Source organism: Bombina bombina, chromosome 7 (assembly GCF_027579735.1).
Source record: "Bombina bombina isolate aBomBom1 chromosome 7, aBomBom1.pri, whole genome shotgun sequence".
In the NCBI taxonomy this organism is placed as follows: domain Eukaryota; kingdom Metazoa; phylum Chordata; class Amphibia; order Anura; family Bombinatoridae; genus Bombina; species Bombina bombina.
In genome coordinates this window covers 432,492,669-432,510,764 of record NC_069505.1, presented here as the reverse complement: position 1 = coordinate 432,510,764, position 18,096 = coordinate 432,492,669, and the positions used below count along the sequence as shown (strand labels likewise).

At 42.3% G+C, this 18,096-nt stretch overlaps 1 protein-coding gene across 3 annotated transcripts in view; it reads right to left on the bottom strand.

Annotated features, from left to right (window-relative positions):
* Nucleotides 1-18,096, bottom strand: part of TCF20 (transcription factor 20) — a 222,420-nt gene that overhangs the window by 27,578 nt on the left and 176,746 nt on the right. For all 3 annotated transcript variants that reach the window (XM_053721334.1, XM_053721333.1, XM_053721335.1), the window contains exons 3-4: nucleotides 10,383-10,476; nucleotides 9,181-9,230 (exon numbers count right to left, since the gene is read on the bottom strand). In XM_053721334.1, the coding sequence (XP_053577309.1) occupies nucleotides 9,181-9,230; nucleotides 10,383-10,476 (144 nt within the window). The remainder of the gene's footprint in view (nucleotides 1-9,180; nucleotides 9,231-10,382; nucleotides 10,477-18,096) is intronic.

Sequence of the window (18,096 nt, the reverse complement as noted above, 5' to 3'; positions counted from 1 at the left end):
AAGGCCACGCCTACCCTGCGTCAAAGGATTAGTTTACAGCTGATCCTGTTGCTCCGAGTGAGCAGTATTTTTAAACATTTACAAGCCGCATTTGCAGCGGTTACATCCGGACACTAGGACTCTGTTTGCATGCAGCAAGGACCTCTGTGTGACGGACCCCCTTGATATTTACCTGGGATTGAAAGATCGATCCACTTGAAGGGACGTGAGAACCGGCAAAAACTATCACTTCCTGTGAGGATTTTACTCTAAGAGCCTGTACATACCTCATTTGTTTGAGGGCAATTCTTGTGAGTAGACACCCTGCGGGGGCTCACTTTTTATCAAATACTTGTGGGGGTTTTTATAATTATAAAATTGATTTGCACTATGTAGGTGCTTTTTTCTTTGTCTTTGCCTTAGATTTCTCTCCAATCCGTGGGATAACGGATCTTTTTGTGAATACAGCAGCAAGCACCTACTTAGACCTCTCAACATTGTGTGGGATTAACATTTATCCTTTTTAACTAATTTATATACATTAGTTACAATACTATTTATCTATATAAGAATTATTTATGCAACATAGATAAGGATTTAATTAATTTGTTTTAAAAATAATACTATATGTTGAACTATTTTCTTTTTTCTTTTCAACTTGTGAACTACTAAGTTCCTAGAGAGTTTAGTTTGGCATTGTATTGCTTTGCAGAGTGATAGATACTTGCTTTTATATATATATACACATACATATATATATATATATATATATATATATATACACATACATATATATAAATTCAGAATATACACACACACACACATATACACATATATATATATATATATATATATATATATATATATATATATACACACACACATACACATATATATTAATTCAGAATCGTTTAGAAAGAGAATATGGCACAGTAGAGCTATATGAGATACTGTGAATAGGTGGGGGATTGCAGCACTCAATAGAGATGGGTTTCCCTTTATTAAATCTAAAATGTAGCTATATGGCTGGGAGATTTTTAATGACGACCAAACAAGTGCATACAGGTTCAGGAAAATGCAACAGTTTTATTTACAGATAAAAAAAAAATCACTGAAAAAGGCATAAAGCATTCTGTCAAACCAGTAAGCTAAGTAAATATACCACTGCAGTGGATAGCAACTACTGGACTAAAATTCTAACTGGTTAGAGCAGTATTAAGTAGCAACAACCAAAGGAATATACTCCATAATGGTAACACTTATAGGTTATATATGTAACAAGTAGTGACAATACTGTTAAAGAACAGATATCACCAAAGGCATATTATTATACGACCTGATTAGTATGATGGATAATGTCCTCCTTGGGATGTATAGGCAAACAGGGCCTTAAGGAGCTCAAAGTCCTTATTAAATCAAGGCTGAGACACAAGGTGAAAAAATCCTCCAAGAGTTAAAGGTTTGGATTTCAAGGTATTGTAAGCTTGATCCTGCTTCCATCCGTTGAATAAATCAGGTATAGGCCCTTCCTCCTCTCGCTCCCCTCTTATGTCAAAGATATCCCAGACCTCCTAAGAAAGCTAGATGATCTCTCAGTTAAATCTGAAACAATTCTAGAATCTTTAGATGTGTAAAGTTTGTTCTCGTCCATACCTCATGAGATAGGAATAAGAGCATGTGAACAGTTCCTTAAAACACGAGGACCAGACAGCGATAGGCACACAGCCTTTACCATTGATCTCTTACACTTTATTCTTGAAAACAATGTTTTCCAATTTGACAATTCGACTTATAGACAGGTCAGGGGGACAGCCATGGGAGCAGTTTGTGCCCCAACATATGCATGTCTTCACCTGGGAGCATGGGAGTTGAATATATTTGAACAGTTTAGTGAAATATTTGACTCCCATGTTTCCTTATGGATTAGATATGTGGATGATATTTTCATGCTATGGGATGGCCCCCTGACCTGTCTTCACAAATTTGTTTCAAAACTAAATAAAAATAATACTAATATTCTTCTAACATATGCCCTTAGTGAAAAAGAATTGCCCTTTTTGGATATTTCTATCAAAAAAGAAGGCAACCACATCTCAACAGAGAATCATCGCAAAAATACAGCTACAAACAGCATTTTGGAAGCATCCAGCTGTCACTCTGAACCCCTTAAAAACAGAATTTATGTTTACCTGATAAATTACTTTCTCCAACGGTGTGTCCGGTCCACGGCGTCATCCTTACTTGTGGGATATTCTCTTCCCCAACAGGAAATGGCAAAGAGCCCAGCAAAGCTGGTCACATGATCCCTCCTAGGCTCCGCCTACCCCAGTCATTCGACCAACGTTAAGGAGGAATATTTGCATAGGAGAAACCATATGGTACCGTGGTGACTGTAGTTAAAGAAAATAAATTATCAGACCTGATTAAAAAACCAGGGCGGGCCGTGGACCGGACACACCGTTGGAGAAAGTAATTTATCAGGTAAACATAAATTCTGTTTTCTCCAACATAGGTGTGTCCGGTCCACGGCGTCATCCTTACTTGTGGGAACCAATACCAAAGCTTTAGGACACGGATGAAGGGAGGGAGCAAATCAGGTCACCTAAATGGAAGGCACCACGGCTTGCAAAACCTTTCTCCCAAAAATAGCCTCAGAAGAAGCAAAAGTATCAAACTTGTAAAATTTGGTAAAAGTGTGCAGTGAAGACCAAGTCGCTGCCCTACATATCTGATCAACAGAAGCCTCGTTCTTGAAGGCCCATGTGGAAGCCACAGCCCTAGTGGAATGAGCTGTGATTCTTTCGGGAGGCTGCCGTCCGGCAGTCTCGTAAGCCAATCTGATGATGCTTTTAATCCAAAAAGAGAGAGAGGTAGAAGTTGCTTTTTGACCTCTCCTTTTACCGGAATAAACAACAAACAAGGAAGATGTTTGTCTAAAATCCTTTGTAGCATCTAAATAGAATTTTAGAGCGCGAACAACATCCAAATTGTGCAACAAACGTTCCTTCTTTGAAACTGGTTTCGGACACAGAGAAGGTACGATAATCTCCTGGTTAATGTTTTTGTTAGAAACAACCTTTGGAAGAAAACCAGGTTTAGTACGTAAAACCACCTTATCTGCATGGAACACCAGATAAGGAGGAGAACACTGCAGAGCAGATAATTCTGAAACTCTTCTAGCAGAAGAAATTGCAACTAAAAACAAAACTTTCCAAGATAATAACTTAATATCAACGGAATGTAAGGGTTCAAACGGAACCCCCTGAAGAACTGAAAGAACTAAATTGAGACTCCAAGGAGGAGTCAAAGGTTTGTAAACAGGCTTGATTCTAACCAGAGCCTGAACAAAGGCTTGAACATCTGGCACAGCTGCCAGCTTTTTGTGAAGTAACACCGACAAGGCAGAAATCTGTCCCTTCAGGGAACTTGCAGATAACCCTTTTTCCAATCCTTCTTGAAGGAAGGATAGAATCCTAGGAATCTTAACCTTGTCCCAAGGGAATCCTTTAGATTCACACCAACAGATATATTTTTTCCAAATTTTGTGGTAAATCTTTCTCGTTACAGGCTTTCTGGCCTGAACAAGAGTATCGATAACCGAATCTGAGAATCCTCGCTTCGATAAAATCAAGCGTTCAATCTCCAAGCAGTCAGCTGGAGTGAAACCAGATTCGGATGTTCGAACGGACCCTGAACAAGAAGGTCTCGTCTCAAAGGTAGCTTCCAAGGTGGAGCCGATGACATATTCACCAGATCTGCATACCAAGTCCTGCGTGGCCACGCAGGAGCTATCAAGATCACCGACGCCCTCTCCTGATTGATCCTGGCTACCAGCCTGGGGATGAGAGGAAACGGCGGGAACACATAAGCTAGTTTGAAGGTCCAAGGTGCTACTAGTGCATCCACTAGAGCCGCCTTGGGATCCCTGGATCTGGACCCGTAGCAAGGAACCTTGAAGTTCTGACGAGAGGGCCATCAGATCCATGTCTGGAATGCCCCACAGCTGAGTGACTTGGGCAAAGATTTCCGGATGGAGTTCCCACTCCCCCGGATGCAATGTCTGACGACTCAGAAAATCCGCTTCCCAATTTTCCACTCCTGGGATGTGGATAGCAGACAGGTGGCAGGAGTGAGACTCCGCCCATAGAATGATTTTGGTCACTTCTTCCATCGCTAGGGAACTCCTTGTTCCCCCCTGATGGTTGATGTACGCAACAGTTGTCATGTTGTCTGATTGAAACCGTATGAACTTGGTCCTCGCTAGCTGAGGCCAAGCCTTGAGAGCATTGAATATCGCTCTCAGTTCCAGAATATTTATCGGTAGAAGAGATTCTTCCCGAGACCAAAGACCCTGAGCTTTCAGGGATCCCCAGACCGCGCCCCAGCCCATCAGACTGGCGTCAGTCGTGACAATGACCCACTCTGGTCTGCGGAATGTCATCCCTTGTGACAGGTTGTCCAGGGACAGCCACCAACGGAGTGAGTCTCTGGTCCTCTGATTTACTTGTATCTTCGGAGACAAGTCTGTATAGTCCCCATTCCACTGACTGAGCATGCACAGTTGTAATGGTCTTAGATGAATGCGCGCAAAAGGAACTATGTCCATTGCCGCTACCATCAACCCGATCACTTCCATGCACTGAGCTATGGAAGGAAGAGGAACGGAATGAAGTATCCGACAAGAGTCTAGAAGTTTCGTTTTTCTGGCCTCTGTTAGAAAAATCCTCATTTCTAAGGAGTCTATAATTGTTCCCAAGAAGGGAACCCTTGTTGACGGGGATAGAGAACTCTTTTCCACGTTCACTTTCCATCCGTGAGATCTGAGAAAGGCCAGGACGATGTCCGTGTGAGCCTTTGCTTGAGGAAGGGACGACGCTTGAATCAGAATGTCGTCCAAGTAAGGTACTACCGCAACGCCCCTTGGTCTTAGCACAGCTAGAAGGGACCCTAGTACCTTTGTGAAAATCCTTGGAGCAGTGGCTAATCCGAAAGGAAGCGCCACGAACTGGTAATGTTTGTCCAGGAATGCGAACCTTAGGAACCGATGATGTTCCTTGTGGATAGGAATATGTAGATACGCATCCTTTAAATCCACCGTGGTCATGAATTGACCTTCCTGGATGGAAGGAAGAATAGTTCGAATGGTTTCCATCTTGAACGATGGGACCTTGAGAAACTTGTTTAAGATCTTGAGATCTAAGATTGGTCTGAACGTTCCCTCTTTTTTGGGAACTATGAACAGATTGGAGTAGAACCCCATCCCTTGTTCTCTTAATGGAACAGGATGAATCACTCCCATTTTTAACAGGTCTTCTACACAATGTAAGAACGCCTGTCTTTTTATGTGGTCTGAAGACAACTGAGACCTGTGGAACCTCCCCCTTGGGGGAAGTCCCTTGAATTCCAGAAGATAACCTTGGGAGACTATTTCTAGCGCCCAAGGATCCAGAACATCTCTTGCCCAAGCCTGAGCGAAGAGAGATAGTCTGCCCCCCACCAGATCCGGTCCCGGATCGGGGGCCAACATTTCATGCTGTCTTGGTAGCAGTGGCAGGTTTCTTGGCCTGCTTTCCCTTGTTCCAGCCTTGCATTGGTCTCCAAGCTGGCTTGGCTTGAGAAGTATTACCCTCTTGCTTAGAGGACGTAGCACTTTGGGCTGGTCCGTTTTTGCGAAAGGGACGAAAATTAGGTCTATTTTTTGCCTTGAAAGGCCGATCCTGAGGAAGGGCGTGGCCCTTACCCCCAGTGATATCAGAGATAATCTCTTTCAAGTCAGGGCCAAACAGCGTTTTCCCCTTGAAAGGAATGTTTAGTAGCTTGTTCTTGGAAGACGCATCAGCCGACCAAGATTTCAACCAAAGCGCTCTGCGCGCCACAATAGCAAACCCAGAATTCTTAGCCGCTAACCTAGCCAATTGCAAAGTGGCGTCTAGGGTGAAAGAATTAGCCAATTTGAGAGCATTGATTCTGTCCATAATCTCCTCATAAGGAGGAGAATCACTATCGAGCGTCTTTATCAGCTCATCGAACCAGAAACATGCGGCTGTAGCGACAGGGACAATGCATGAAATTGGTTGTAGAAGGTAACCCTGCTGAACAAACATCTTTTTAAGCAAACCTTCTAATTTTTTATCCATAGGATCTTTGAAAGCACAACTATCCTCTATGGGTATAGTGGTGCGTTTGTTTAAAGTGGAAACCGCTCCCTCGACCTTGGGGACTGTCTGCCATAAGTCCTTTCTGGGGTCGACCATAGGAAACAATTTTTTAAATATGGGGGGAGGGACGAAAGGAATACCGGGCCTTTCCCATTCTTTATTAACAATGTCCGCCACCCGCTTGGGTATAGGAAAAGCTTCTGGGAGCCCCGGCACCTCTAGGAACTTGTCCATTTTACATAGTTTCTCTGGGATGACCAACTTTTCACAATCATCCAGAGTGGATAATACCTCCTTAAGCAGAATGCGGAGATGTTCCAACTTAAATTTAAATGCAATCACATCAGGTTCAGCCTGTTGAGAAATGTTCCCTGAATCAGTAATTTCTCCCTCAGACAAAACCTCCCTGGCCCCATCAGACTGGGTTAGGGGCCCTTCAGAGATATTAATATCAGCGTCGTCATGCTCTTCAGTATCTAAAACAGAGCAGCCACGCTTACGCTGACAAGGGTTCATTTTGGCTAAAATGTTTTTGACAGAATTATCCATTACAGCCGTTAATTGTTGCATAGTAAGGAGTATTGGCGCGCTAGATGTACTAGGGGCCTCCTGAGTGGGCAAGACTCGTGTAGACGAAGGAGGGAATGATGCAGTACCATGCTTACTCCCCTCACTTGAGGAATCATCTTGGGCATCATTGTCATTATCACATAAATCACATTTATTTAAATGAATAGGAATTCTGGCTTCCCCACATTCAGAACACAGTCTATCTGGTAGTTCAGACATGTTAAACAGGCATAAACTTGATAACAAAGTACAAAAACGTTTAAAATAAAACCGTTACTGTCACTTTAAATTTTAAACTGAACACACTTTATTACTGCAATTGCGAAAAGACATGAAGGAATTGTTCAAAATTCACCAAATTTTCACCACAGTGTCTTAAAGCCTTAAAAGTATTGCACACCAAATTTGGAAGCTTTAACCCTTAAAATAACGGAACCGGAGCCGTTTTAAACTTTAACCCCTTTACAGTCCCTGGTATCTGCTTTGCTGAGACCCAACCAAGCCCAAAGGGGAATACGATACCAAATGACGCCTTCAGAAAGTCTTTTCTAAGTATCAGAGCTCCTCTCACATGCGACTGCATGCCATGCCTCTCAAAAACAAGTGCGCCACACCGGCGCGAAAATGAGGCTCTGCTTAAGCTTTGGGAAAGCCCCTAAGGAATAAGGTGTCTAATACAGTGCCTGCCGATATTATTATTCAAAATACCCAGATAAAATGATTCCTCAAGGCTAAATATGTGTTAATAATGAATCGATTTAGCCCAGAAACAGTCTACAGTCTTAATAAGCCCTTGTGAAGCCCTTATTTACGATTGTAATAAACATGGCTTACCGGATCCCATAGGGAAAATGACAGCTTCCAGCATTACATCGTCTTGTTAGAATGTGTCATACCTCAAGCAGCAAGAGACTGCACACTGTTCCCCCAACTGAAGTTAATTGCTCTCAACAGTCCTGTGTGGAACAGCCATGGATTTTAGTTACGGTTGCTAAAATCATTTTCCTCATACAAACAGAAATCTTCATCTCTTTTCTGTTTCTGAGTAAATAGTACATACCAGCACTATTTCAAAATAACAAACTCTTGATTGAATAATAAAAACTACAGTTAAACACTAAAAAACTCTAAGCCATCTCCGTGGAGATGTTGCCTGTACAACGGCAAAGAGAATGACTGGGGTAGGCGGAGCCTAGGAGGGATCATGTGACCAGCTTTGCTGGGCTCTTTGCCATTTCCTGTTGGGGAAGAGAATATCCCACAAGTAAGGATGACGCCGTGGACCGGACACACCTATGTTGGAGAAAAGGGGATTCCATATAGTCAACTTCTAAGACTTAAAAGAAATTGTTCCTCTAAGATCAAGTTTGAACATCATGCAGATCTGATGTGCAAAAGATTCATTGAGAGAGGGTACTCTCAAAAATTATTAAAACATATTCTCAATAAAGTAAGAAAATTGAATAGGGATGACCTCCTATATTCTAAAAGTGATAAAAAGATTGAGAACAACCTAAGGTTTATCACAACCTACAACTGTCATTGGCAAAGTATCATTCAAATATTGGCCCAAAAATGGCATATCCGTACTCTTGATGAAAAAAAAGAGTAAAAGTAGGAAAAAAACCATTAATGGCTGCGAAAAAATCTCCTAACTTAAAAGATAAGTTAGTTAAAAGTAGATTTGTAAGGTCAGAATCAGAAAGTAACTGGCTAAAAAAACACCAACAGATCAAAGGGAACTATCCATGTGGACACCGTCCGTCTCTACTGCCCCTATATGCTTAAATGTAAAACCTTCTCAGCAAATACTGGTAAACAATTTGACATTAGATGTTTCTCTAACTGTAACACAGTAGGGATTGTCTATCTCTTACAGTGCTCCTGTCCTCTGTTCTATGTTGGAAAACCGAAATGGATGTTCAAGGACAGAGTACAGGAGCTTAGGGATGACATTCTCTATGAAAGGGACACCAGTGTAGCAAGTTACCTTAGGGAGGCACACAACAGCAGCACTGTATCTTTAAAATTTGTAGGAATAGATAGAGGAATAACAAATGGAAGAGGAGGTGATGAAAACAAATGCCTTTTAAATAAAGAAGGTAGGTGGACGTACATACAAAATACAGTCTCTCCACATGGTCTAAATGAAAGAATTGGAGTATGCATCTTTTTTGGGCTGATAACCAGTAACTTAAAATTTGTCCAATAATTTTACTGTAAAATTCTTTTGATGTGAGAATAAATTTATAGAAAAAAGGCAGAGGACAGGCTAGGTTATCACACGGGGCAGAGGACAGGCTAGGTTATCACACGGGGCAGAGGACAGGCTAGGTTATCACACGGGGCAGAGGACAGGCTAGGTTATCACACGGGGCAGAGGACAGGCTAGGTTATCACACGTGGGAGAGGATAGGTTATCACATGTCTAATAAGCTGTGTCCCTAGAGAGGAGCAGAGACCGTTTACTCACCTTGTGCTTGGGGCAGCGTACAGAGAAATTTTCCTCGTTTAGTAAACATTCTGTAGGAGAGAAAACCGGTAGTGAATCAGAACAGGACACAGCTTCATATACACACAACCCTCCACACACACACACTGGATATAGCTGCAGGCACACAAATCACAATGTACTGAGTGGGGTAGATGCCTACAATGCACTTAGTGGGGTAGATACCTACAATGCACTGAGTGGGGTAGATACCTACAATGCACTGAGTAGGGTAGATACCTACAATGCACTGAGTAGGGTAGATACCTACAATGCACTGAGTAGGGTAGATACCTACAATGCACTGAGTAGGGTAGATACCTACAATGCACTGAGTAGGGTAGATACCTACAATGCACTGAGTAGGGTAGATACCTACAATGCACTGAGAAGGGTAGATACCTACAATGCACTGAGTGGGGTAGATACCTACAATGCACTGAGTGGGGTAGATACCTACAATGCACTGAGTAGGGTAGATACCTACAATGCACTGAGTAGGGTAGATACCTACAATGCACTGAGTGGGGTAGATACGTACAATGCACTGAGTGGGGTAGATACGTACAATGCACTGAGTGGGGTAGATACCTACAATGCACTGAGTGGGGTAGATACCTACAATGCACTGAGTGGGGTAGATACCTACAATGCACTGAGTAGGGTAGACACGTACAATGCACTAAGTGGGGTAGATACCTACAATGCACCGAGTAGGGTAGATACGTACAATGTACTGAGTGGGGTAGATACGTACAATGCACTGAGTGGGGTAGATACGTACAATGCACTGAGTGGGGTAGATACGTACAATGCACTGAGTGGGGTAGATACGTACAATGCACTGAGTGGGGTAGATACGTACAATGCACTGAGTGGGGTAGATACGTACAATGCACTGAGTGGGGTAGATACGTACAATGCACTGAGTGGGGTAGACACATACAATGCACTAAGTGGGGTAGATACCTACAATGCACTGAGTAGGGTAGATACGTACAATGTACTGAGTGGGGTAGATACGTATAATGCACTGAGTGGGGTAGACACGTACAATGCACTGAGTGGGGTAGATACGTACAATGCACTGAGTGGGGTACATACACAATGGTAAATCCACGGCACAACAAGCCATCATCATGGTATAACTTATAAAGTAACAGGATGTCCAACGAGGCACCTACCTGAGTCCATGGCACATGGGTAGTGATAGCAGCAGGCACAGCCCTTGTTGTAGCAGCCCAAGGTGGCTCCAGTCTCCTGGCAGTGAGAACATTTCTGGGGAACACACAGGAGAAGGTGGTTAAAGGGACAGTCAACACCAAAAATTATATTGTTTAAAAATATAGATAATTCCTTTATTACCCATCCCCCAGTTTTGCATAACCAACACGGTTATATTAATGTCTTTTTTACCTATGTGATTACCTTGTATCTAAGCCTCTGCAGACTGCCCCTTATCTCAGTTATATTAATAATAAAATGTATACTTACCTGATAAATTTGTTTCTTTTTAGACACGATGAGTCCACGGATTTCATCCTTACTTGTGGGATTACGCCTCCTGGTCAGCAGGAGAAGGCAAAGAGCACCACAGCAGAGCTGTATATATAGATCCTCCCTTCCCTCCCACCCCAGTCATTCGACCGAAGTTAGGACGAGAAAGGAAAAGCCAAGGTGCAGAGGTGTCTGAAGTTTAACAAAAAAATAATAACCTGTCTCATAGAACAGGGTGGGCCGTGGACTCATCGTGTCTAAAAAGAAACAAACTTTATCATCAGGTAAGCATAAATTTTCTTTTCTTTTTAAAGACACGAGTACACAGATTTCATCCTTACTTGTGGGATACAATACCAAAGCTATAGTACACGGATGAAAAGGAAGAGACAAGAAAGGGAACCTAAACGGAAGGCACCACTGCTTGAAGAACCTGTCTCCCAAAGACAGCCTCCGCCAAAGCAAAAGTATCAAAATTTAGAAAAAATTGAAGAAAAAAACCAAATTGCAGTCTTGCAAATCAGCTCAACTGAAGCATTATTTTTGAATGCTCATGAGGAAGCAATAGCCCTAGTGGAAAGAGCCGTAACTCTTTCAGGAGGCTGCTGTCCAGCAGTCTCCTATGCAAAACGGATGATACTCTTCATCCAAAAGAAAAAAGGTAGCCGAAGATTTCTGACCCTTACATTCTCTAGAAAAAATGTCAAACAGAGAAGACGATTGACAAAAGTCCGTAATCGCTTGTCAGTAATAACTTTAAAGCACGGACTACGTCCAAATTGTGCAGAAGACGTTCCTTATGAGAAGAAGGATTAGGACACAAGGAAGGAACAACAATCTCCTAATTAATATTCCTGTCTGAAACAACCTTAGGAAAAAAAACAAGTTTAGTACAGACCACCACCTTATCCGAATGAAAAATAAGGTAAGGCAAAGGATATTGTAATGCCAAAAGCTCAGACTCTCTTCGAGCAGAAGAAATGGCAACAAGAAATAAAACTTTCCAAGATAACAACTAAATATCTATGGAATGCATAGGGTCAACAGAACCCCTTGAAGAGCTTGAAGATCTAAATTCAAACTCCATGGAGGAGCAATTAGTTTAAAACACAGGCCTGACTCTAATCAGCACCTGACAAAAGGATTGAACATCTGGGACATCTGCCAGACGTGTGTGTAACAAAAGAGATAAAGCAGAGATCTGACCCTTTAGGGAACTCGCTAATAAACCCTTCTCCAAACCTTCTTGGAGAAAAGACAAAATCCTGGGACTGCTAACTCTACTCCATAAGTAAGCCTGGGATTCACACCAATAAAGATATTTACAACCTATCTTATGGTAAAGCTTCCTAGTTACAGGCTTACATGCCCGAATTAAGGTATCTAAGACACAATCAGAAAAACCTCGCTTGTATAGGATCAAGCGTCCAATATCCAAGCAGTCAGCTTCAGAGAAACTAGATTTGGGTGGAAGAAAGGAACCTGAATAAGAAGGTCCTTCCTCAACGGAAGTGTCCAAGGTGGCAGAGATGACATGTCCACCAGATCGGCATACCAAATCCTGCAAGGCCAAGCAGAAGCGAGGAGGATCACTGATGCCTTCTCCTTTTGGATTTGAACAATCACCCGGGCAGTGTTCCCTCTAAGGACAGTTTTGTGTGCAGCCCAGCAGTGAAACAGTAAACAAGAGAACCATACCTTCCCATCTGCATTGTGCAGTGTTTGCTAATTGCAGGGTGTGGTTACCTAATTAACTGTTTCACTGCTGGGCCGCACACAAAACTGGCCTTAGAGGGAACACGGCACCCGGGAAAGAAGCGCAAACGGGTGCAATAGATATTCTAGGCTGAAGGACCAAATAACTGCGAAGGCAGCTATCAGCTCGGACAAGGAGCCCTGGACCTGGATCCGTATCCCAGAAGCCTGGCATTCTGACAAGATGCCATGAGATCAACTCCTGCCGACCCCATTTGAAAATCAGGTTGGAGAATACTCCCGGATGGAGTTCCCACTCTCCCGGACGAAAAGTCTGTCTACTCAGAAAATCCGTTTCCCAAGTGTCCACCCCTGGGATATGGATCGCTGACAGATAGCAAGAATGAGCCTCTGCCTACTGGATAATCTTGGCTACCTCAGCCATCATTAAGGAACTCCTCGTTCCTCCCTGATGATTGATGGAAGTCGTCATGTTGTCTGTCCGAAAACCGATTAAACTGGGCCGAAGCCAACCAAGGCCAGATCAGAAGAGCCTTGAAGCTCGCTCTCAGTTCCAGGATGTTTATAATAAAAAAAAAAAACAGACTACGCCTGAGTCCACACTCTGCTAAATCATGTTCCATGGGATAGATGATCCAGAGACAACCACCATAGAAGAGAGTCCCTTGTCTCCTGATCCAGAGATATTTGAGGACACAAGTCTGCATAGTCTCCCTTCCACTGCCTGAGTATGCTTAACTGCATAGGTCTGAATTGGAACAAACAGAATTTTAAGGGTCTCAAGGCACTGCTCAGTTTATCAACCTTGGAAGGAAGAAAGGCTGAGTGGACCTCACCGGAGATTGAACCTGCAACCCTTGGGCTGTTACAGAGCTCAGCCACAGTGCCTTAGCATGCTGAGCAATCTGTTCAGCTATTGTCTATTGCCGTCACCATCAGCCCGATCACCTCTATGTACTGAGCCACTGAAGGCCGAGAAGTGGACTGAAGGTCGATAGACCTTGATTTCCTGACCTCAGTCAGAAAAATCTTCATTGATATGGAAATTGTCATGATTCCCAAGAAAGCTACCCTTGCGCTGGGGACTAAGGAACACTTTTCCAAAGTCACCTTCCACCTGTGAGATCACGGGAAGTATAACACCATGTCCGTGTAAATCTTGCTTACTGTAAGGATGACGCCTGGACTAGGATATCAGCAAGATAGGGCGCAACTGCAATGTCCCTAACTGAAGCACTGCCAACAGCGATCCCAGAGCCTCAGTGAGAACTCCGAGCTGTGGCAAGACCGAAAAGAAGAGAAAAGAAGAGACATGAACTGGAAGCGTTTGTCCAGAAAGGCAAACCTTAGAACTTGGGATGATCCAGATGAACGGCAGATGAAGGTACATGTCCTTTAAAGCCACTATCGTCTAATTGACCCTCTTGGATCAAGAGAATGGAATGAAGGAATAGGTTCCATCTTGAAGGACAGTACACTAAGAATTTTGTTTAGATTCTTGTGATCTAAAAGGTGGTCTGAAGGTTCCCTACTTGTTTGGGAACCACAACCCGATTGGGATAAAAAACCCAGACCCTGTACCTGTATTAGAACTTGAACAATCACTTCCAGGTCGGAGAGGTCTCCTACGCAGTGTAAGAACACTTCTCCTTTGTCTGATCTGCAGACCATCTAGAAAACATATACCTGCCCCTGGGAGGAAAACTCTTGAGCTCTAAATAACTAGTATTTATATAGCGCCTTTCTCCCAGTGGGACTCAAAGCGCGTTTTCAGCTCTCGCTCTCAGAATTAACCAAATCGGCAGCTAAATAATAATAATTGTTATTAATACCCAATTAAATGGTACTTATTTCATTGACCTCGGAAGGGCTGCATTGAGCCAGTCTGGATTTGAACCTGTGACCTTAGGATCTTTGAAAAGGCTTTTGTAGTCAGGGCATTTTACCAACTGAGCCACCTCACCAGCGTATAAGCGAAGACGGAAAGTCAACCCCCTACAAGACCCAATCCCGGATCAGGGGCATGTATTTCATGCTGTCTTTGATTCAACAGCAGGTTATGTTCCCTTTTGTTTTTTATTAAATTCCGTCAAGCCAGGACCCAACAAGATCTTCTCCTGGTAAGGAATCACCAAAAGCTTAGACTTAGAGCATATATCCGTAGAACAAGGCTCAAACCATAAGGCTCTATGCGCTGGAATAGAGCAACTTATGCTCCCAGATTGATAATCTTAAGGGAAGAAATTAAATTAAAGGAAATTAGCCAATTTGAAAGCTTTTATCCTGTCCTGAATTTTATTCATGGAAAATTCTGACTTAGTAGCAACAGACAAAGCATCATACAAATATGCGGTTACACTAGTGACGGTATTCAAGTACACAGCTGGTTGCCATTATAAGCCCTGGTGTACATCCCACTTGTAATCTCTGACCAACTATCCTCCAAGGGTATAGTAGTGCCCTTAGTTAAGCTGAAACAACTCCGTCCCTCACCCGGGAATGTTTGTCCAACCTCCTTAGCAGAGTTGGCTATGGGAAACCTTTTTGTAAATATAGGGAATGTCTGTACTAGACGTACTATGTTGGAATCGCCCAGGATGGCGAAAAACTTCCCAAAATATCTTCCTCCTTCAGTAACATGGAGGAACCATTAGGAATATCAACTTCCAAAGTAATTCCTCTAGCAATGTTTTCTTCCTCATGGGAAAAATATATAATGCATCATAACTCCAAGTGGAGTGAAAAAGGAAGCGCAGGGCACTGCATGTGGGCCATAAAGTTTGTGGGACACTATAGGAGAAAATTGTGGCATAACTTGACCATTGTCAACAGACTCCTAAACAGCAATCGCTTTAGAGGGAGTAGGATCTGATTTTTTTTTTTTATATATAAAATTTACACATAAAAAAGTTACTGTCTCTTTATCTTAAAGGTAACTTTATTGTTGTGTGCTTTTGTACCATCCTAAGTCACAAAGGATGAATTTACACAAATAAACAGCTGTATTTTCTTAATAACAATTAACACACACAAACTCTTACTGTCTCTTTAACTGTTAGACTGAAAAAGTTTACTGTTCTGTGCATAAGAAAAACATAATTTATGTAAGAACTTACCTGATAAATTCATTTCTTTCATATTAACAAGAGTCCATGAGCTAGTGACGTATGGGATATACATTCCTACCAGGAGGGGCAAAGTTTCCCAAACCTTAAAATGCCTATAAATACACCCCTCACCACACCCACAAATCAGTTTAACGAATAGCCAAGAAGTGGGGTGATAAGAAAAAAAGTGCGAAGCATATAAAATAAGGAATTGGAATAATTGTGCTTTATACAAAAAAATCATAACCACCACAAAAAAGGGTGGGCCTCATGGACTCTTGTTAATATGAAAGAAATGAATTTATCAGGTAAGTTCTTACATAAATTATGTTTTCTTTCATGTAATTAACAAGAGTCCATGAGCTAGTGACGTATGGGATAATGACTACCCAAGATGTGGATCTTTCCACACAAGAGTCACTAGAGAGGGAGGGATAAAATAAAGACAGCCAATTCCTGCTGAAAATAATCCACACCCAAAATAAAGTTTAACAAAAAACATAAGCAGAAGATTCAAACTGAAACCGCTGCCTGAAGAACTTTTCTACCAAAAACTGCTTCAGAAGAAGAAAATACATCAAAATGGTAGAATTTAGTAAAAGTATGCAAAGAGGACCAAGTTGCTGCTTTGCAGATCTGGTCAACCGAAGCTTCATTCCTAAACGCCCAGGAAGTAGATACTGACCTAGTAGAATGAGCTGTAATTCTCTGAGGCGGAATTTTACCCGACTCAACATAGGCAAGATGAATTAAAGATTTCAACCAAGATGCCAAAGAAATGGCAGAAGCTTTCTGGCCTTTCCTAGAACCGGAAAAGATAACAAATAGACTAGAAGTCTTACGGAAAGATTTCGTAGCTTCAACATAATATTTCAAAGCTCTAACAACATCCAAAGAATGCAACGATTTCTCCTTAGAATTCTTAGGATTAGGACATAATGAAGGAACCACAATTTCTCTACTAATGTTGTTGGAATTCACAACTTTAGGTAAAAATTCAAAAGAAGTTCGCAACACCGCCTTATCCTGATGAAAAATCAGAAAAGGAGACTCACAAGAAAGAGCAGATAATTCAGAAACTCTTCTAGCAGAAGAGATGGCCAAAAGGAACAAAACTTTACAAGAAAGTAATTTAATGTCCAATGAATGCATAGGTTCAAACGGAGGAGCTTGAAGAGCTCCCAGAACCAAATTCAAACTCCAAGGAGGAGAAATTGACTTAATGACAGGTTTTATACGAACCAAAGCTTGTACAAAACAATGAATATCAGGAAGAATAGCAATCTTTCTGTGAAAAAGAACAGAAAGAGCGGAGATTTGTCCTTTCAAAGAACTTGCGGACAAACCCTTATCTAAACCATCCTGAAGAAACTGTAAAATTCTCGGTATTCTAAAAGAATGCCAAGAAAAATGATGAGAAAGACACCAAGAAATATAAGTCTTCCAGACTCTATAATATATCTCTCGAGATACAGATTTACGAGCCTGTAACATAGTATTAATCACGGAGTCAGAGAAACCTCTTTGACCAAGAATCAAGCGTTCAATCTCCATACCTTTAAATTTAAGGATTTCAGATCCGGATGGAAAAAAGGACCTTGTGACAGAAGGTCTGGACTTAACGGAAGAGTCCATGGTTGGCAAGATGCCATCCGGACAAGATCCGCATACCAAAACCTGTGAGGTCATGCCGGAGCTATTAGCAGAACAAACGAGCATTCCCTCAGAATCTTGGAGATTACTCTTGGAAGAAGAACTAGAGGCGGAAAGATATAGGCAGGATGATACTTCCAAGGAAGTGATAATGCATCCACTGCCTCCGCCTGAGGATCCCGGGATCTGGACAGATACCTGGGAAGTTTCTTGTTTAGATGAGAGGCCATCAGATCTATCTCTGGGAGCCCCCACATTTGAACAATCTGAAGAAATACCTCTGGGTGAAGAGACCATTCGCCCGGATGCAACGTTTGGCGACTGAGATAATCCGCTTCCCAATTGTCTACACCTGGGATATGAACCGCAGAGATTAGACAGGAGCTGGATTCCGCCCAAACCAAAATTCGAGATACTTCTTTCATAGCCAGAGGACTGTGAGTCCCTCCTTGATGATTGATGTATGCCACAGTTGTGACATTGTCTGTCTGAAAACAAATGAACGATTCTCTCTTCAGAAGAGGCCAAAACTGAAGAGCTCTGAAAACTGCACGGAGTTCCAAGATATTGATCGGTAATCTCACCTCCTGAGATTACCAAACTCCTTGTGCCGTCAGAGATCCCCACACAGCTCCCCAACCTGTGAGACTTGCATCTGTTGAAATTACAGTCCAGGTCGGAAGAACAAAAGAAGCCCCCTGAATTAAACGAAGGTGATCTGTCCACCACGTTAGAGAGTGTCGAACAATCGGTTTTAAAGATATTAATTGATATATCTTCGTGTAATCCCTGCACCATTGGTTCAGCATACAGAGCTGAAGAGGTCGCATGTGAAAACGAGCAAAGGGGATCGCGTCCGATGCAGCAGTCATAAGACCTAGAATTTCCATGCATAAGGCTACCGAAGGGAATGATTGAGACTGAA